Source organism: Empidonax traillii, unplaced genomic scaffold, assembly GCF_003031625.1.
Source record: "Empidonax traillii isolate 1590-97213 ecotype Southwest subspecies unplaced genomic scaffold, ASM303162v1 scaffold187:size1931383, whole genome shotgun sequence".
NCBI classification, from domain to species: domain Eukaryota; kingdom Metazoa; phylum Chordata; class Aves; order Passeriformes; family Tyrannidae; genus Empidonax; species Empidonax traillii.
The window spans coordinates 835,561-855,097 of NW_020955380.1; the positions used below are offsets into that span (position 1 = coordinate 835,561).

Here is a 19,537-nt window from a genome sequence, read left to right on the forward strand (position 1 = left end):
AGACAGCACTGGGAACTGCCTGATAATAGGCAGAATAACTGGTTTGAATGATCACAGCTACGGTCGGTCTGTTTTGCATTTGATGTAGAAGAAGTGACCCACTTTCCGCAGGGAGAGCTGTCCTTTGAAAATAGAGGTTAAATTGTTACTTGGTAACTGGGTAGGATTTGAAGTGCCTTCCATATCCCAGTTTGTCCTCAGCTGCTGAATCCTGTGGCTGCCTTTGTGCGTCTCAAGGTCAGGCTGGTCAGCATTGATAATTCTGTATCGCTCAGGTATTTCCTGATGATGTGGAAGCATATCACCAGTATGGGGAGCAGAAAGGAGGAATGGCATGAAAACTCTGCTCATTCAGGCACTTCTGCCAAGTACCATGTAGATGTACACTGAGTCCTTGTCTCCTCAGCCTTTTCCTTCCTACCTCTCCACTGGAGGTCATGCAGAGGACACACAAAGGCCCAACATCTCTCTGCAAAACAAAAAGAGGAACCAAAGAGGAAACTTGCTTTATTTGCCAGTTTTCCTTGTGTTCCCTGAACAGGCACAGAGTTCAAGAGGGAAAGGAGGAGAAAAAGAAGAACAAAATGTTGCTGAGGTCCATAGATTTAAACAAGTTATAGAAAAAAAACCCTCAGACTTTTCAGTGCAGATTGTCAATGCCTGTGCCATTTTGCCGTACTGATACTTGTTGCTTTAACTATCTACAGGTTTGCTTTTATCCTTGTGCCACCATCCTTTTTTCTTGTTGCTGTTGGAAAGTATCCCAGCCATGGTTCTTTCAGGATAGGGGTCAAGTTAAGAGGTTTGTGTCCATGGAGCAGGACTTCAGAACACGGTGCATGTTGGTTTTTTAAAAGAATCATCTTGCTATATGTACTGACCCCAAGGTTTAAAACTGAGGCTGGGAGATGACGCTGAAGAGGGTCTGTGTGAACAGTCTTTGCTCACTGGCATCTTCACACAGGGAGAGTTTTGGGGGTGTCTTCCGCAGTAATGAGCTGGGATTTGTCTATGGCAGGGGATCCAACTGGCAGGAATGCCTAATGGCAGAGTGGCTAAAAGGGCCTGGGTTTTCCCCTTTCCCTTTGGCTGACAGCATAACAACAATAAAGCATAATAAAAATCTCATTTGACTTATCTCCCTTTGCCTCCAAAAGCCATCTCTGCAAGGCAAAAGATAGATGAAAAATCCATGTTCCCTGGCATAATTTGAAGTGCTTCCTTTGGTAGGCTTTAATCAGCAAACGCCTCCAAACCAGCACTGCTGCAGTAATTCTATCAGCCTTAGGAAAGCTTGAGGGAAAGGAGAAAAAACAATTCCTTTACACTTTGTTTGCCTTTTATGTTTGAAGTGCCCATCTTAGAAAGCAAAACACCCTGGAACAGCCAGGCCCTGGGAGTATTTATATCCCCGTAGCTGGTCAAGGTAAACCTGATGAGTGTGACCTCAGCCAGCTACATCATCCAGTGTGTGTTGGGCTGTTCCCTGAGATAGTTGCCTGCCTGGAATCAGCACTGTCCCTTTTCATTAAGTCCTTTGTTTTGTCAATAACTGAGACTTTTGGGAGCTTTCTGTTTCTGCTCCAGGAAGCACTGATGATGCTAGTTGTAGGGATCACTGTAGGATATATAGCCTGCCCTGTAAGCCTTTGGGGTTTTAACTCCATCTAATTGATAGGTTGAAGAGGGATGCTGGCTGCTGCTGCTGGGGATATGGGAAGAGATAATTAAAAAACAGCTTCTTTGGCAGTTTACTATTTCCCTTAACCCAAGCATAAGGAGAGAACGTTTCATTTGGCTCACAGAACAAAAACTGTCCTTGGTTTAAGCAGCTCTTTGACAGGAGTGTTGCTCTTCCATCAGCTAATTCCTCTAAGAAGAGCTGAGACAAAGGAGGTGATTATTGGAGTAGTAATAGGCCAAAAGGCGAATACAAAATAAACTGCAAAATTAACATGCAAAATCCTGTTTGTTGCCTCCTGCATAGGCAGGATAGTATATCACTTTTATTGTTTATTAGTCAAGTAGGTCTGGATTGATAACATGTGGCAGGGTTGTGTTATAGAGGGGATTTTCCTGAACCCACCTCTCTTCCCATCCAAGACTGAGTGGAGTGTTTCCACTCCAGTAGCTGTGCTGGACCGTCCCTTTGGAACCGTGATTTGTATGAAGCAGCAATACCAACAATGATGATCAATGCATGTTTTCTGTCAAAATCTGCCAATGCCCTTGTATGTCAGGGAGCAGCAGAAGCCAGCATGTGACATCTTCTCTTACTGCACAGGTCTGTGTCACACTGTCACCTGACACCAGCACAAGTTATTCTGTTTGCAGCTGCGTGCCTGATTTGCTCTGGCTTGTGAGGTGAAGTTTCACCTTTCAGGCAAGACAGGCTGTGTTAGGCAGCCAGGCAGGACGTGAGAACTCATAGCCTTCAGGTACCTTCTTTAGTGCCACTACCAAACAGAAGGGACCCGTGTGGATTGGGCTTCTCCCTGCCCGACAAGAGGGCTGGCAAAGCACAGGGCAATTCTTCCCTTAACCCAGCGCCAAGCTAGAAGGTTGTATGCAGCCTGGGGGTGCCTGAGTGTGTCAGATGGGAACTGGTGTGGATGAGGAGAGGTGACTGAAGGAATAACAGGGCAATGTACCAGTCCGGTTTGTGCCATCTGAGGGGTCTGCAGGGGGAGTGCAGAGTGCAGCTATTCCCTGTGTAGCACAATCAACACCTTCTGCAGCAACAAACTCTTCCTCCCAGCTGGTTTTCAGTATCCCAAGGCACGGAGGGTATTACAACATTTGCACGCTCTTGCTGTTCGTGAATAGCCCTGAGTCAGCTGCCTGGCAGGTCACACTAACCCCGCACCGAAGGACTTGATCAGCAAGGAAAGGTTTTGCATGCACGGGAAAGGCTTCAATCTCCTGTATTCTTGGAAAGAAAGCAGTACTGTGAAGCTCCACGCTGGCCCATAGGTGGATCACTCAGCCCTGCTCCAGCCTCGCAGTGCTGTTTTGTACATGTTCTTTCTGAAATGTTGCCCACTGCCTCTCAGACAAGATGGTTTTCATAGCCCAGGACTGGAGGGCAGAAAGGGAATTAAAGAGGGGTGAAATACAAAGAGCCCTAAAAGAATGTAAGGAGTATTGCAAAACCAAGGGCTTAGAGGAGAGGGAGGAATTTTCTGAAAGAATTACAGAGATTTTCAGAAAAGTTCCCTGGAAATAATACTAGGTCATATTTTAGGCTTTTTCAGATTTATGTTTTAATCAGAGCAACACCTTTTATTAGTGCTTAGCACCTTCAGACAAGTGCAAACATATAGCATGTGCACTGGGCAACATGTTTCTTCAGCATATTTCCAGGCTCAGAGGTAGTGTTTTGAACTCTGCCTCTGCAGCGTTTGGCAGCGGCTCTGGTGACACTTGCATGATGGGAGGAGTCGCTGCCAAATTGGGAAACTTCTGACAAGTATAAACACGGCTCTGCCTTCTGTAAGCTAGATTTCAAACCATATTGCTGTTCTAGGGAGGAGACAGCCCTGACATTAAAGACTGCAGTGTCTGAGCAGCTCTGCTCACCAAGAGCGAGCCCCCAAAGAACGGGCAGCGAGGGGCAGTTGGCAGGGACTGGCATCCCAGGAGCTGAGCAGTGGGTCTTGCTGTCTCTTTGTCATGAATATGGCCCAGATCTGTTGTTTTTAGGAGTTGTCATCACTGAAAGCTCTGTCTTAGCCAAGGTGAAATGAGTTCGCTGAGATCAGCCCAGGCTTGGCTGCTCCGTTTTCCCCAGACTGATGTTTACATCCCAAAGTGGCATTTGCACGTGTTCTGACTGGCACAGAAAGCCAGAGCTTAACTGTACACAGCACTGTAAGCTTTTGCTTTCAAAAGAGAAACATCCAGGTTAGGGCTTGTGCTGCTGGGGGCAGTCTGTGAGGGAAGTGTTAAATCAGCTGCACCTTCCTTTACTGACAAATCCTTGCCAGAATTTCACCAGAGATAAAATCCTTCTCTCTAAAACTAGGAATGTTAAGTGGACCAAATTCAACCCCGAAGTAAATAAATTCCCATCACACTCAGTGGAAAAGGAACCTGGGTGCAGCCCCCTGTGTTTTATGGGTTTCCTTGGCAGGGCTGTTTCAGGAAGGGCAGCACTAACACTGCAGCTTTTCCAACTGCAGCTGTTGATCTTCTGGATCAAGGCAATCACATGATGGAGTTACAGAGGCTGCCGGGCTCAAGTCCAAAGAGTCAAGTCCTGGCTGAGCTCTGCCACTGAGTTTTGGTTGACCAGCATTTTGTCCCTCCATCTGGCAGATTTATATCACGTTTTTGAGAAATACTGAGCTCTCTGATGGTCTGGTTGGAAAATCTAACGCTGCAGTAGCCAGTATTATTTCAAGCTTTTATTGTTACTGTAGTTCCACAGGGGGACGTTAAAGTAAATGCCTTTCCTGCCTAGATAGAGTGCTCTATTAAAATGGCTATTTTGACAAAAACTGACATTTTTGTAACTCAAATCTGAGCGGCTGCAAAGTCCATTTACCCTGCATTTGGGAAGTAATGTCATTCAGGGGAAAACCCCTGCCAGTGAGGTCTGAGGAGGGGAAATAAAAGGGTGAGGGCAGTTCTGGATCATGAAAGGAAACCCTTCTCTGTAAATCTAGGTTGGTATGTCAGGCTGGACCGGTTCTGAGTGAACACTTTCCTCTGTGGGGACAGGCTGCTTCCTCTGGGGTCTGCTCTTTCTGTATTTAAATTAATCAAACGATGGTTTTGCAAGGGAGCAAGGCCAGCTGATTGTGGAGTTGACCTCTGGGCCAACAGCCCATGTCCAGCCTTGTCCACTGCCACAGCTGGTTACAAGGGAATTGAAAGACTGACCCAGAAGTGGTTTGCAGTAAAATTGCCTTTTTTGTTGAGTCTCATCTTTAATGAGTATTAGCTGAAGTCCTGAAGCTTTTTTCTATTCCCTCCCATTTCCCAATCCAAAAAGCCATCTAAATATTATGTTAAGTGCCGTGTCATTGTGTAAAACCCAAATTGTACTTTACTTACTTTTCATAATTTTCTTTTGAAGTTTAATGCCCAAAGCTAACAGAGAAACCTTTCAAATTATTTTCCTTCTGTCTAGTGTACACGTTGCATACCCTTTTCCTCTGAACAACAGAATGTTTTTCAAGTAGAAAAAAATTACTAGTTCGTGATGAAGAGATTTGGAAGAGAATGTTTGTGCACGCTCCTTAGTCTACGTGATGTGAATACTGAAAGACTGGAATCGAATTTTATTCCCGGGGCCACTTTGTCATTTTTCCCTAACCTTGTTTTTCTCTGTGTCGCGGAGGTGATGATGGATGTCTGGGGGATGTTGTGGCATTGTGCCTGCTCCCTGCCCTACTTGTTTGTGTGGTGAGTAGCAGGAGCCACATGATGGTTTTGTTTCTCAGGAAGTGGCAGTGGAAGATCAAAGCAGGGTTCACATGAGGCAGCGTTAGCCTCCAGATAAAGCCGTGTCTCCACGTGTTCCTGTTCCCTCACACTGGCACCCGTGATTATTTAAAAAACACAGAGGCAGGCCCGGGTGTGGGCAGAGAATAAACATGTCTCAGGAGAAATTAGTCTGAGTCTGAACGTGTTATCAACACACGGAGCTCCTGCATGGCCCTCCTTGCTGTGGTGCCGTTGGGCAATACTGGCAGGACTGGGTTCCCCTGGACTCCCTCAGGAAAACTCAAAGCTGAGTTGCTGTGAACAGAAAAAGGATGAATGTTTCTGTCCAAGGACAGGGCAGGATGTTTAAATAACATCCTATTTTTGCCTCTGACTGGTCTGTTTCATAAGGAGCTCCCAGTCTGGTGGTTTTTCTCTCATTTTCCCTGTCAATGACAGGTGGGGGTCGCTGACAGTGTGACATGAATGTTGTGACAGTGGAACTGAGGGAGTTAGAGGATGTTACTTGGCATACAGAGTTGCTCTGGCACATCTTCACTGGATATTTCCACTCCAGACCTTTGGACTACTGATGATTTCAGGGCTGGGGAAGAGGATGATGCATTTCTGTGAGGATTGCAAGTGTCTCAGCAGTGATTAGGGAGAGACAGGAGAGTACTGTGATACTTGGCTTCTGACAGACCTGAACATGACAACATGCTTGGCAGAGCACAAGAGCCACACATAGCATGTCCAGTTAATTTTGGGTTTAATTCCCTAATTTCATAGATAGCAGGTAAGACTGACAATTTGGATTTGGAGCAGAAATCATAAAGGTCAATAGCTGGAAACACCTGACCATGTGTCGTAAGAGAATTAAATACAATCTGCTGATTCACTTCATTTGGTGCTGGTTCCCCTGGCTTGGGCTGAGGGAAGCTGAGCACCTGAGAGGATCTGGGGAGAGGAGTGAGATTTCACGAGGTTGGAAAGGATAGGGACTGATCACATTAACAGGTTATTTTTCCCTTGCTTGTGTAGCTGTTTCAGAAAGCTGATTATTTAAGGCAGAAAACTATTCCATGTGTGCCTGACAAACTTGCAGGGGATTTCTGCTGTGGCAGAGAGCTGTGCTTTCACTCATGGACTGGGATTTCTATTCCCAGTCCTATCTCTGTTTTTCAGACTCTGTCCGTGTTCCACATCCATGTTTCTCTCTGTAGATAGAAACTAAAGCAAGAGAGAACCCAAATTGTTGTGCACTGGCTCAGCAAACTCCACAGGTGTCACAGGGAGTGGTGTGGCAGCTGTGCCTCGGTGCTGATAAAGATCAGTCTGCATTTCTGAGTGCTCCTGTTTCCAGAGATGTGGAACTTAATTGTAGAAGTCAGTTCAGTCTGCGGGGAGGTTTGGCACAGGAGTTTCCAGAACGTGAACCTGTTTTCTTTAGCAAAATGTGCTGAAGGGGCAGGAGTGGGAGTTGTTAAGATAACAGCCGGTGCAGTAAAACCACGTGTGACTGCAGTTCTGTACTGCTTTGGCTCATGCCAATCATGTCCACCTTCAGTCTGTGGAAAGGGAAGAGCAGGATTTCATTAGTGTAGCCAGGGGAAGAGTTTAGCCCAGCTAAGAAGTTTAGAAATTACTTAATAATTATTGTGTCAGAAATGCTGCATCTTTCTTTCCAGTGTTTTCCAGGGTTTGCAAAGCTCCCTTGTAGAGATGGATGCAGCTTTTCCTCCCTTTTGTTTTCTTGTTTCCACTTCGGTTGTGTTTTGCTTCTACCCTGTCTAGCTCTCTTTCCACATTTCCCATAAAACCAAGAGGGACGTGATTGTTTTTGTGTGACAACTTGATCTGGAACAGATGATGCCACCACCACCATTTCCTGGTCGGTGTGCAGTGGAAATCTACCCATGGTCTCATGTTGATGAGGTTGTGGAAACAATGTTTGCTAGGGAATGCCAGCCCCGTGTCTGGCACAGGAAGGGCAGCACGTGCTTCAGGGATACCTTAAAGCAGTATTTTGAACTTTGAAGCCAGTGGATTCAGAAAGGGAGAAGGATGGAGAGGAACTAGTTCAGCCTTTTTGTTGTTTTTTTTTTTTTCCCCTGAGCATGTTTTCCATTTTCCAGTGGTTGGGAGCACGCTGTGCTTGCCTTGGGCAGGATGGGGGGACGGTGGCTGGAGCATCTCTCCTGGGAGAGGAGCACTAAGTGGAGTCACGTCCCAGTAGTGATGTTGCCTCAGTGTATTCCCTGCAATTCAGAGACAGGGCAGATGGGATGGCCTCTGTTCCTCTGACACCACAGGGTAGATCCAGCTCCCCCGTGGTTTCCCCCCCACCTGCTGTGTGGTGTATGAGGTGCTGAGGAGGGGAAAGGGTGCACAGACAGACTCCAGGCGTGGGCAGACTGAGGCCCAGGGGCAGCAGGAGCAGCACATGGAGAAAAGCTGGTGCCATGGGTGCCCATCCCCAGCACTGTCTGCCCTTCATGGACCCGTCTTTCAACACCTGCCATGAGCAGACCTTCTCTTTGGGGTCAGCTCAAACCCTGCTGCAAACAAGTTGCCAAATGTGCAGTTCCGTTCCGTCTCCTTTCCCCTGCGTTGTAATGGTTTTCTGTGGCACACAGAAGCAATACAGAAATCATTCCTGTATTTTTCCACATTGTTAAAATATATTCCTTCAGTCCTTATTAACTTGGGACTTGGGATCTGCCACTGCTCGTCTGTGTGCATTAGAAACCAGGCCCACACTGATGAGGATTTTGGTGTTAATTCTCCCCGTATCTGAAGGGCCCTTTTTTGTTAAAGGCTTTTGCGTCTTGAAAAATAATAGTCAAGAGTTTTCCCAGTGTTCCTGGGGAGGATTTCTGTGAATAGGAAATGAATTCATCCATTTAGACTTTACCAAAGACTTTTACATTGAGTGGCTTTAAAGTATATTTAAAATGTTTATTTAAAATCCAAGTCAAATGATTTTTAACAAACTGTCTCAAGACAGAAGAAACTGACTTCTTGGAGTAACTGTATTGTTTATTGGTTGTATTGCAGTAGCACCTAGAGATCCCTACTGTGCTAGATGCAGAACAAACACTTAACAGAGCTGGTCCCTGCCTGCAGCTCACAGCCTTCAGCTTGGCCTCTGCCTGGGGGGTCAACCAGGAGCTCCTGGGCTCTCTTGGGGCAGGGAGGTCAAATCTGCAGCTTGGCCTCCTCATCACCCCCAGCAGAGAAAAGATCAAGTAGGGGGCAAGTTTCAGAGAGCTGCACAACCTGCCCTTTCCTGCTGTACACTTCTCCAACTGATTTTTCCCAAGCTGTCTTTACCAAGCCTGTGGCTGAGCCGTGTGGGCTTCCTGAGATCACTGCTGCTCCTTCAAGAGCTGTGGTTTCCTTGTTCCCAGTGTCCTCAGGCAGATAGAGGTGTTTGGATAAAAGGAAGCCTTTTCAGTGGTTTATATTATTTAAAAAAAAAAAGTTTTCATTTTTGCTTTGCCTTCTAAATTTTCATGCTCATTCAGTACCTTCTCATGGTTGCTGCCATATGGGGCAAGAGGGAAGGCTATACCAAAAAGCAAACCTGACATCACACATGCACACTGTCAATCATCAAAGTATCAAAAACAAAGCTTGCAAGAGCACAAACTTGTGTAAATGTGGAGAGGAAAACAAAAAATAGGACACTGACGAAGCACATCAGGCCATTTTGTCCCTTTGGGCAGCTTTAGGAGAGGGTGGAAGAAATTCCACCAATATTTGGAGCTTGTCTCCTGGGTCACCATCCCATCCTTTTCCACCTTCTCTCACAATCCTCAGCTATAGCTGGGATTTGTCTGTTCTGATTTACAGACCCTTACAGAGACAGGCCCAGGGAGGGATGAATGAGGAATCCTTAACACTGGTTCCTGTTTGATCAAGTTGGAGGGTCTTAGGGGAAAAATAAGCCAAACAAGAGTTTCTCTAGACCTGTCTGTTCCCTTCTCTACTCAGTGGCATGGTCTGGCTCCCACAGGCTAGGAAGGTGATGGGATTCAGCAAATGAACAGGAAAGGGCAACTGCTCTGCCTGTGCTGGTTTTGGGCAGATCCCATCTGCTGTTTGTCCCTCCTGTGTGCAAAAGAGCGAGGGAAGAGCCATTGTGCTTCAGCTGCAGGGGGGAAAGGGATGGGGCGCCAGAAGTAAACCCAGAGCCAGAAGTCTAATTGAGGATAACAAACACGCAAGTCAGAGCAGGAGCGAGGAGAGGTCTGGACTTTGGCAAACAGAAACCTTGCATTGTGGTTTGCAGGGTGTGCTACAGCCTGGATGTGATGGAAGCCACGAGAGGGGCTCGTGACTCACGCTGGCAGCAGCAGAGCAGCAGGCAATTCAGCCCTGTGTGAGGAGAGGGGGGGCAGCTCCTTCTGCTGAGGTGCTTCTGAGGTGTTAGCCCCAAATAAATAAATAAATAGCTGTGTGTGTCACCGGTGCAGCTCAGCAGAGCTGCCCCTGAGCCCCTGCTCCAGGAGACCCTGCTCTTGAGCAGCATCTCAGGGCGAGGGCAATGTCAGAGAGGAGCTCTTCCAAAACACAAGCCAAATGCGGGGTGCTCTGCAACCAGATCCCTCTCCCTGCCTGTGAGAAGGTTGGGTTTCTGATTCCTTGTTTCTGAGTGTTTTGTCACAAACTTCCTTTGGAGATGGAGAAGATGGGAAAAAAGATGGGATGAGTGGTCCCTGGCCCAAGCTCAATATCCAGAATCTCTGCTCAGAGTCAAGGAAGAAGGGCTTCCTCAGAGAAATCTCCTGTCCACAAGGTGTGATGCAGCACATGTCTCTGGGAGCTCCCACTGTGCTCTGAGGTTACAATACCCCCTGTAGCTAAGGAAGAAAACTGTAGAGATGGGTCTAGGTACAGTCAGCTGAGTTCCACATACCCAAAAGTCTGTGGGAGCTTGGATGTGGACTCCTGTAACCTGTTACAGGGACAGGCTCAAACAGGTGCTGTTTGGCTGTGAATCCTAATCCAAATTCCCACAGAACTTTGGCTGCCACTTGGCTGGGAGCCTTTATCCTATCTCTAATTCCACAAAAGAAAAAAAAAAACAAAAACAATAAAGTAAAAGGTGCTTTTAAAATACCATGAGGAGAGAAACTGCCATGGAAATAAATAGCAAAAATAACAATGTTAACGTGTCCGGTGTCACAGCAACTCTGACATTCAAGTAGTGTGCCCACGCCCACAGTGCAGCCACTGCCGGCACAGGCTGAGGTTCAGAGCTCTGCTTGTGTCCCGTCGATCACAGAAACAACCAACTCCTCCCTGGCTGGAATGGACGTGGAGAGAAGGGGAGAGGGAAGATGGATGCAGTCTCTGCTGACAGTCAGGTCTTTACTGTGCCCGCCTGGGGCCGCGTTTCAGCGGGATGGAGACACAGAGTTCTCGTGTTTCTGCCTGAGATAGAGCGGCCACGGTTCAGAGCTGGAAAGGGTATTGCTTCAGATAGTCCCCCATCCGCCGGGGCAGGGGCAGCTGGTCCACGTCGGCCGTGCACTTGTTGATGCACAGCCGGCACAGGTGCTGCAGGCTGGGAATGCTGTCCTTGCGGCCCAGCGGCCGGAGGAGCTTCAGGTGCACGGCGGCTGCTGCCAGCTCCTTCTGCATGGGAGGTAGAGGAGATGGAGGCGGGTAAGGAGCCTCAGTCTTGCTTTCCGTCGTGCAGGACATGACATAGTGCTGGATTAGGCTGACCACGTCTGGGAAGGCCAGGATGCGGGGTTTGGACAAGTAGTTGGAGTCCAGCCGGAACTTGCTGTCAGTGTATTCGATGCGCACGTTGGTGGGACCTCGGTTTGTCTTGACGGAGAGTGTGAACAGGTAGCTGGGGTGGGTGCTGTCCCGAACCAGGAAGGTGCCCTCAGGCATCTTTTGGAGGTGCTGCTTGGCCTCACTGGCAGTGATCGAGCCCCAGTACCAACCTGGAAAAGCATCCAAGAAAGAACACATTAGGGAAAAGGACTGGCAGTGTATTTAGGGAAGCCTTTAAAGCCTATTGAGTTTAGGGCCAGAGTTGGCAAGACCTTCAGAAATTAAGACCAAGTCAAGTTCTAAGGGTTCCCTGCCTATGCTTGTTGATGCTGTGCTGGGGCTCAGGGTGAGGTTGGTTGCTCTGCAGCTGCTGCAGTTTACAGAGAAAAAGCAATTTTTTTGCAGTTCTTTCTCCTGATTCAGTTATAAAAGCTTTTTCTTACTCTAGAAATAAGTTAGTTCATGGTACACATTTGTAGATACTGCAAATACACTTGCTGCGTGCACAGGTGTCAGCTATGGCTGGGACAATAGCAGGTTCCTATCTGAATGGGATTAGATCTTCCTGCAGAGTTGGCTCCCTGCAGCCTTCTGACCCCGTGACTCTGGGAGCTGAGCCTTACCAGATTCTCGCAGGTAGGAGAAGGTTTTTGCAATGCAGAGAAGGTCTTCTTCAGGGTCCCGTGTCTGAGGTGGGTTGCTCTCTGGAACTGGAGCTGCGAAGGCAGGCGCAGACTCCTCCTGGAAGGCCACAACTGGGAGAGGCTGCATGATGGGCTCTGCCAATTCCTCAATGCCCCTGAGTGACAGCCTCCTGATCTTTTCCTCCGCCAGCAAAGGATGAGGTCTGAAATGAAGGGCACACTCCGCTATTTCTCCTTGCCATGAAATCAGTTACAGTGTCTGTTCAGTGCATGTGACATTGTACTACATCGTGTTATGTTTTATAAACAGATCCTCAACACCATTATGTTTCAGAGAGAGGCAGGGAGGGGGAAATTACACAGCTAAAGATGAGCCCTTAAAAACAGGGAGAGAGAGCTGATCTCTTTGGCCTTGTAAAATGGTCTGTCTTGCCATTTAGGTCCATCCGAACCTGGCATTTATAGATGTTGCCTTTTAATATGTAGTTTCAGAGGCAGTAAGGTTTATAGCTGCATTACAGCTTCATTTACATGATTACAATGTTGGAGCATTTCTGTTTCTGCCAGTGGGTTAGTCATTTACTGCAATATAATTAGAAGCAGAACTGGGAATAGCTGGGGTTTTGTCCTACCCGCTTTCTGCTCAAGGATGACCTGATCCTAAAGGAACCTGTTAGAACCCAGAGTGAGCTGATCGTGTAGTAGAATAATGGGAATCCTTATTTTAGCCAAGCCTGTGCACTACACCAACCCCACAGCACAACAACGATCTCAGTGCGACTAATCCCTGCAGGATTACAGCGGGATGAGGTTCTGCCAGGAACACGAATCCCTGGTGGCCTAGAGAGAGCATTAGTGTAGCCATTCATCATCCATCACAGTTCCACAGAGCCTGTAGCTCTCACGGGCCATGGGTGCTCCCTCTCTGCAGCAGGGAGATTCCTAAAGGAAGGCAAAGCTCCAGGGGGATGATGGATGTCAGAGGCCAGGGAAATCTGCATTCCCAGGCAAGCTCCTGAGCAAAGTTCCTTTCTGCCTCTCTGTGTAGGCTCCTTGCCTCTGCGTGCCCTGTAGTGCTGCATGTCCTGTGTTACATCCCCCCACAAGTGTTCTTTCAGACATTTAACATAACAGGTGGCTGAGGTTCCAGAGAAATACGCTCCATCCTCAGCAGGACACTGTCCCAGCACCACTGGAGCTGGTGGGGACTGCACAGGCAGCAGCCACGTCCCCCCCATCACTGAAGAGAGGAGCAGAGGGGGACTCTGGAGCCATAAGCACTTCCCTGCTGATCCTCCTCCCTCACTGTGCTCTGTATGAACAGAGACACTTTAGGTACATGTGTTGTAAACTGATCTGCACCTGATCCACCACCTCAAACTGCCGAGTCCCACGCACGGGACAGGGAGCAAGAAGAAGGAATGTGAGGGAAAAGTAGATTAGAGAGAACCTGAAAGCGCCTTCACACTGATTTGTGAATGACAGCCATGATCAGTTCCCCAGCTCTGCATTTCTAATCAAACCACATAGGTTTGGAGGAAGGTTTTTGTCAAACAACTGGTAAATTTAAATCTACAGACATAGACTTCTTGCCCTTGCGATACATGGCAAAACCCCACTGTTCTGTTGGTATTTAGAAAAGAACATTCTTCCTTTTCCCACGTGTCAAATCACACATCAGAGGCAGGATATCTACTTGGTGTTCATGGCATCTGATCTTTATTTCTGTTAATGGGTAGGAAACCAGGCCAAATAAAAGTGATTGCTGGCCCTTATCCTCACCAGGCACCCTCGGTCACAGGGACTGCATCTTCAGGGGCTTTCACAGAACTCTGAATCTGAATATACTCTTATACCTGGAGGTCACTGTTGGGAAACATCCAGCTTCTCTTTTAAATCCTACCTGAGATACCTTTGTAGGAGTTGAGAGCTGCATTTTTCAAGACATTTGGATGCCTCCCTCTTAATGTCACGGCCTTCACAAATGCCTAGGTACCACCAGTCTTCTTGGGGAAAGAGGATTCCCAATTCTCCATTTCCCCCCTTTCTCGGCAAGGAGGACTCTAAATCAGATCCTGCCCTGTGCTGAACCTAATTAATAATCGGTGCTGTGCAAAAAGGGTGTCCCAGGCTGCTGGCAGAGCAGTGTCTCTTGGGGTGTTCTCATACCAACTGTTCCCAGAGTTGAAAATGACAATGACCAACGTTAAGGAAAATCATTCCTGCTGCATTTGCTGCCCACTCGCTCCCCAGAACTCAAATACTGCAGTCCAGAGGCCAAATCTCTCTGAACTTATTTCATCCTGGAAAATTTTTCTGGTCTACCTTTTGGGAAAGGTTTTACACATGAAGAAATCTTTTCTTAATCCTAGCATGGAACTTTCTTATTTTCTTTTCATATGCCACTGGGGAGAGGAAATCAGGAATTGGCTGAAAGACTGGGAAGGAAGGGGGAGAGAGGAAAGCTACGTAGAGAAATGTCCGCTGTGGATCGGGAGAACAGCTGTTATTTCAAGGGCTGTACCAGCTTACAGCTCAGTCCCCTGAAAGACACATCCACTGTGTGAATTTGTCACTGGATTCCTTTCACAGAGCCACTTGGATCTCTCTGAAGCAGAGCCCTTGTGCTTGAGATGGGGTTTCCCACTGTACTCGTGCTCTGCTGCCTTACACTTTGTGCCACCTGAGGCTGAAGGAGCCCAGGCCTGGTCGTCACTGACCTTCCACCCCAGAAAGGCTGCGCTTACACATTTTATATTATTTTCCTTCTATGCACCTGCCTTTTGCCCTCTCTCCCCCTACAAAAACTCCTAGTGCAGCCGTAGGCTCAGAGGAGCCCAGTGCAACAGAGGAGGGGGAGTAGAAATTCTCACAGAGCGGGAGGTGCTGGTGCCCTAAACAACTTTGTCCGTAGGTTGAGGAAAGAAGAGCTGCTGCTGGGATCAAACAGAGCAGCTCCAAGCAATGGGAGAGCTGAGAGATCAGCAAGTAATGGCAGACTACAACTTTTAATGTAAGAACATTTGCAAGAGGGTTAAGAAGGGTTTGCTGGGATAAGGACAGGTTGGAAAAGGTTTGCTGACATGAAAAAAATCCTTTAATGGGGCAAAGAAAGGATTTGCAGATAGTCAGTGCTTGTAAGAAAGAAAGTCGAGGAGAGACATGGAGGATCAGGGAAGAAAGCAACTACAGAAAATGTGGCATGTCTAGCTGGTAGCCTGTGTGGAGTCTTGAGAGAAACAGCAAATGAACTTCGCTGTGCTTTGGCAATTAGTGTTTCAGAAAGCCTTGGAAAGGCAAGAAAGTTCAGGAGAATCGGATATGTGTGATACCAGTATTAGCTTTGCAGTTACTGTGCTGATAAGCTAAACTTTGTAACACAGTACAAACAGTAGAAGAAAAAGTGCGCTGAGCTGCTCTCCCTTCCCCTTTCATCTGCCGTTCCCCAGGACTTCAGGGGGAGCTTGGTCTGAACAGGAAGGAGAGTATGGAGTCCAGGATACATGAAATCCTAGAGGCTAATAAAAACTGACCAATAAATGGTCATAAAAATAGGCATTAAAGGCAACCTTCTGTATACATCTGGCTCCATAACAAGTTCTTAGTGGGTAAGGGAAGCAGTAGCTCTGGTATGTGTTGACCTTGTAGGAAAGCTTCGGTTAAGGGTTTCCCAAAGCCCAAGTTGAAAATTCCCTTTGCTGTGGTCATAAGAACTGCAGCTGCAGGCTGAAAATAAGAGTGAAAACAAACTCACACGAGTAGCAGGAAATTATAGGTAAACACGAGCTCTCCTTGTCTGTGGAACAGATTTTAGGGGGAAATGTCAGAAAAATCCCCATGCTTGTCATTGAAAGTAGACAAGGAGGTTTTTCCTCTGAGGAAAATCCCCTGAGCAAAGGAGGGATGGGAAAGACTGAGTTGATGGCTCGGATGAAACAAATGGTGACAATTTCCAAATATGCAGCCTGTGTAAAATGCCGTGTGATTCCTGCAGACCACGTATTTCTATCAGTTGGTGACCTGAGCTGATCGTGGGGACACTGAAGTGCCAACATACTGGTACCAGACACTGATACCCAGGGAGGGCACTGGGATGTTCCCTTGTGGTGCCACTATCCATGTGTCCCATGGCTTGCTTTCTGCTGACTGCTGTCTACTTGTACATACAGCTAACCTTACACATGGAACAGCAGAAGAATTAAATCATGTCTTTAGCATAAATATCTCCCCAGAAATGGACAAAAGCACCTGAACTCCAGGGAAGCTTTTCCCTGAGAGCGGTTTGGCCAAGAGGCCATAAGAGAACACTTGCGGTCGTGGGTTAGTGTCCCCACTGGTGCTGCACACACCCCACTGAACAACACCAAGTTTACACTCCTTTGTACCCTCACAAAGGCTTTGAATATCCTGTAGTTTTTCAGCAGTAGAAAGCCCAGAAATCGGGAATACTTTACGGTCCCATGATTTTGGCCGTGGAATCTAAAGCGTAGACACACACACAGACCTCAGCCACCCCAAGTCATTCCCGTTCCATTACAGTCACACACGGCAATTCACACGAGGTGAAAAACTGTCCCGGAGGACCCGATTAATTACAGTTATCAAAGCACAGCTTTTCAAAGGAGACCCGAAAGTATCTTACCCCTGAACACAGAGGATCATGTCACTCCTGGACCAAGGGAAAAGCATTAAGTCTTCAAGAACGTGGGAAATGCTTTCTCCTCGTCTCTTCTTGCCGCCTTTGCTTGCCCGAAGCAGCTGGTTCAGCCTCTAGTTGGGGTTCACGGGGAGAGAAGGCTGGAGAGTCCCAGCAAACCCCTTCCGCGGGAGGTTGTTCCAGCCACAGGAAAAGCCAAGCAGGCGGCGAGCTGTCCGAGACAGACTTCAGCAACTTTGGCCAGGAAAACGTGTGCAGAAAAATTAACGTATTCTTTCTCTGCTTTTCAGAAAACAGCACCAAAAAAACCCAAAAAGTTTAAAAAAAAAATAACCAAAGGAAATTACATATAAAGAGGAACTAATCTTCCTTCAGAGCAGTCTTTTAGAAAAAAATATTCAGAGCGCTCTGAAATAGTAATAAATAGGTAGCAATAAATAAGATCTCCCCGGGTGCTGCGGGAAGAGCCGGAGAGCAGCGACCTGCCTTTGCGCTGGCTCCGGAGTAATGAGGCTCCGTGGAGGGAGAAAAAAAAAAAAAAAGGCAAACCTCCTTAGTAATGTTTTGTGTGCCCCTTTTAATCTGTTCCAGGAAGTGAGGGATTCCTGGAATCGTATTGTGTTCGCATCACTCTTCCTACATCAGCCGCGCGGGGGGGAAAAAAAAACCCCGGCCAGGGTATAAATAGCCGCGTCCAGGGCGGGCAGGGCCGGGGCCGGGGCCGGAGCGGAGCCCTCCCAGCGGGCAGGGCCGGGCAGCGGAGCCGTGCGGGGCCGCCGCCGCCGCCGCGCGTGTTCGCGGAAACGCCTTTGATCCATTTCCAAGAACTTTCCAGGAACGCGGGGCGGGCGCTGCCAATGGGCAACGCGGCCACCGCCCGCCGCATGCGCGGGGCCCGCCCGGGGCGGAGCGCGGGGCTGCCGGCCCCGCTTCCTTTCATTTATTCCCACCCGTTGGTCGTTTCTTCCCACTTATGTATTTGTGGGTTTTTGGTGCAGTTGTATGTCTCCCGCCCCGAGCCGGCGGCGCCTCTCCGGCTCGCAGCAGCACCGGTGCAGTGGGTGCTGAATGAGGGGCAGGTCGTGGGGCTGGAGGGGCAAACAAGGGACGGGGGCAGTTTTCCAGTGAGACCTGGTCCAGGGGAGGAGGGTGGTGTGGTGCGGTGCGAGGTCTGCTAGTCTAGGCAGCGAAAGCGTGGTTGCCGCACCGCACGGGTTGTCTCATGTTCTTTGTCACCTGGGAATCCCCCTGTGAATCAGGATTTCAGGTCGGTAAAGTCGCCTGGAAAAGGTTATGCCACCACCATGTTGCCGTGTAGATCGCTATCTGCTAAAATTGAGTGAGCCAGGAGGAAATATTACAGCTACTTTTAGGGTTATTGAAGCTTTTATTTTTAAACACTTTATAACAAGAGCTTGGTCAGTCTTTCCCTGCCTCGAGTTGCCGCCTGTTCACATGTCAAAGAGAGAACGAATGGTGTGTCTGCCACCTCCATTGGAGTAGATTGAATACCTGAAAGTATTAGTAATCATTGTGCCGTTCGGAACCTCAATGGATGGGGCCGGGAGCAGAGGGAAGGGCAGGATGCTGATAAGGGTAGGGCTAGAAGGGTGTTCCCACAGGCATGAGCCTGAGAGCAGGCAGGTTGTGTTCGGCTCCTGACTCAGCCTTTCACTCCCTGCTATTTCCTCTGGCAGCTGCTCAGCCTCCTGCATTGCTCCCATCCGCTTTCTGGACTGCATCAGGGACTGCAGTAACGAGTGTGCTGGGAATACTGGGCGAGGAGAGGGGTGCTGAGGGACATCTAAGTATCCAGGGGAATGGGAATGTCATCATGCAGGCACTCCTTGACCAATTTGCTTCTAAGCCTAAACCAGACTTCAGCTCATACTCGTCAGAGTATGTGTAAATTCACAGGAGAGGCGAGGGGAGAGCGGAGGAATTTCAGTCCTCACCGTTTCTGTGCATAGCACATAGTGCAATAATCAGACGATCATTCAAAGCCTCACCCCTGTAGCTCTGGCTCAGGGTTGCAGGGGGACACCTGCCTGCATGTGCCCCTCTAAATCCGATGCTGTTTAAGCCTCCTGTTGGCGGTGCAGCAGCGCGATGGATTTGAACAGATCTAGACTAGAGAGTGGGAGCGGCTGCTGCCTCCTGCAAACCGCAGTCAGCCTGCGCGTTCGGAAGGTATTTATTTCGTCGTCTTGCTCGGAGGGGACGCTGAGCTCACGGCTGTGCTGTGCTGTGCCGGCAGGAGCGCTGCAGGCCGGCACAGGCAGCGAGGCGCTGTTTCCGTGGTTTTTTGCTTAGAATTGGGCTCCATCTAGCGATCCTCTCCGGAGGAGGCTTTGCGTGCAGGCTCTACCCCCTGGCTGAGCAGCCATTTGTGTCTCCGGGGCAGGGAAGCAGCGCTTAGAGCTGTGCGGTGGAAATCACCCTCAGAAGGGGGTCTCTGTCGGCAGCTCTGTCGCTGCTCTGTGGAGGCAGTGGGTGCTCAGGTCCTGCAAGACCCTGAGAGATGAGCACTGAATCCAAGTGTGTGTGAGCATCAACAAAAGGAGCTTGCTTTTGCACTGGAAACTTCTTTAGGGGTCCACCTCAAAAGAAGAAAATATATTCATGGTAATGCCTGGGCTATTTTATCTACAAAATAGTGATTGTTTAAAGTCAGGAGCAGTCAGTGATGCTTCATCACTCTACCTCGTTGGCACTCCTCCTGTACGTGCTAATGCCCCAAGAAGGAAACAGCACGTTGTGCCCGATCTTCCAGTGCCCCAGGCCTTGCACTGTCGAGATAAATTGCTGCCACTCCTCCAATTGTTGTTTAAACCCAGTTTATACTGATATAAATGGCTTTCCAGAGCTCAGTGTTGAAGAATTAGGACATTAAGGAGGCAGCAGAAAGAAATACCAAATAGTATTGTTGACTGCTAGGCTTTAGTTATGAAAGGTACCAAAGAAAGCTCACAATAAAACCACAGAAATAAGAAAATCCAGAAATTGTGAGCCA

The 19,537-nt window shown here is 48.3% G+C and overlaps 1 protein-coding gene across 2 annotated transcripts; it reads right to left on the minus strand.

Moving 5' to 3' along the window:
* Positions 1 to 8,374: 8,374 nt before the first annotated feature.
* On the minus strand, positions 8,375 to 17,190 carry CISH (cytokine inducible SH2 containing protein). Of its 2 annotated transcripts, XM_027886479.1 has the most exons (4): positions 17,074 to 17,187; positions 16,510 to 16,803; positions 11,847 to 12,070; positions 8,375 to 11,393 (listed from the first exon to the last, which is right to left on the minus strand). In XM_027886479.1, the coding sequence occupies exons 2-4, from the start codon at positions 16,554 to 16,556 to the stop codon at positions 10,891 to 10,893; spliced, it is 774 nt and encodes a 257-aa protein (XP_027742280.1). In that variant the 5' UTR covers positions 16,557 to 16,803; positions 17,074 to 17,187; the 3' UTR covers positions 8,375 to 10,890. The 2 variants fall into 2 exon arrangements, with proteins under 2 accessions (XP_027742280.1, XP_027742279.1); XM_027886478.1 differs by having other exon boundaries at positions 16,510 to 17,190.
* Between the last annotated feature and the right edge of the window lie 2,347 nt (positions 17,191 to 19,537).

What these genes read in the sequence shown, in the direction of transcription:
- CISH (XM_027886478.1), bottom strand. Translation starts at nt 16,556, where the DNA reads ATGCTTTTCCCTTGGTCCAGGAGTGACATGATCCTCTGTGTTCAGGG. An exon ending in ATGATCCTCTGTGTTCAGGG is followed by an intron (nt 12,071 to 16,509) that starts GTAAGATACTTT and finishes CCTTCATTTCAG; the next exon opens with ACCTCATCCTTTGCTGGCGG. An exon ending in CTCCTACCTGCGAGAATCTG is followed by an intron (nt 11,394 to 11,846) that starts GTAAGGCTCAGC and finishes ATGCTTTTCCAG; the next exon opens with GTTGGTACTGGGGCTCGATC.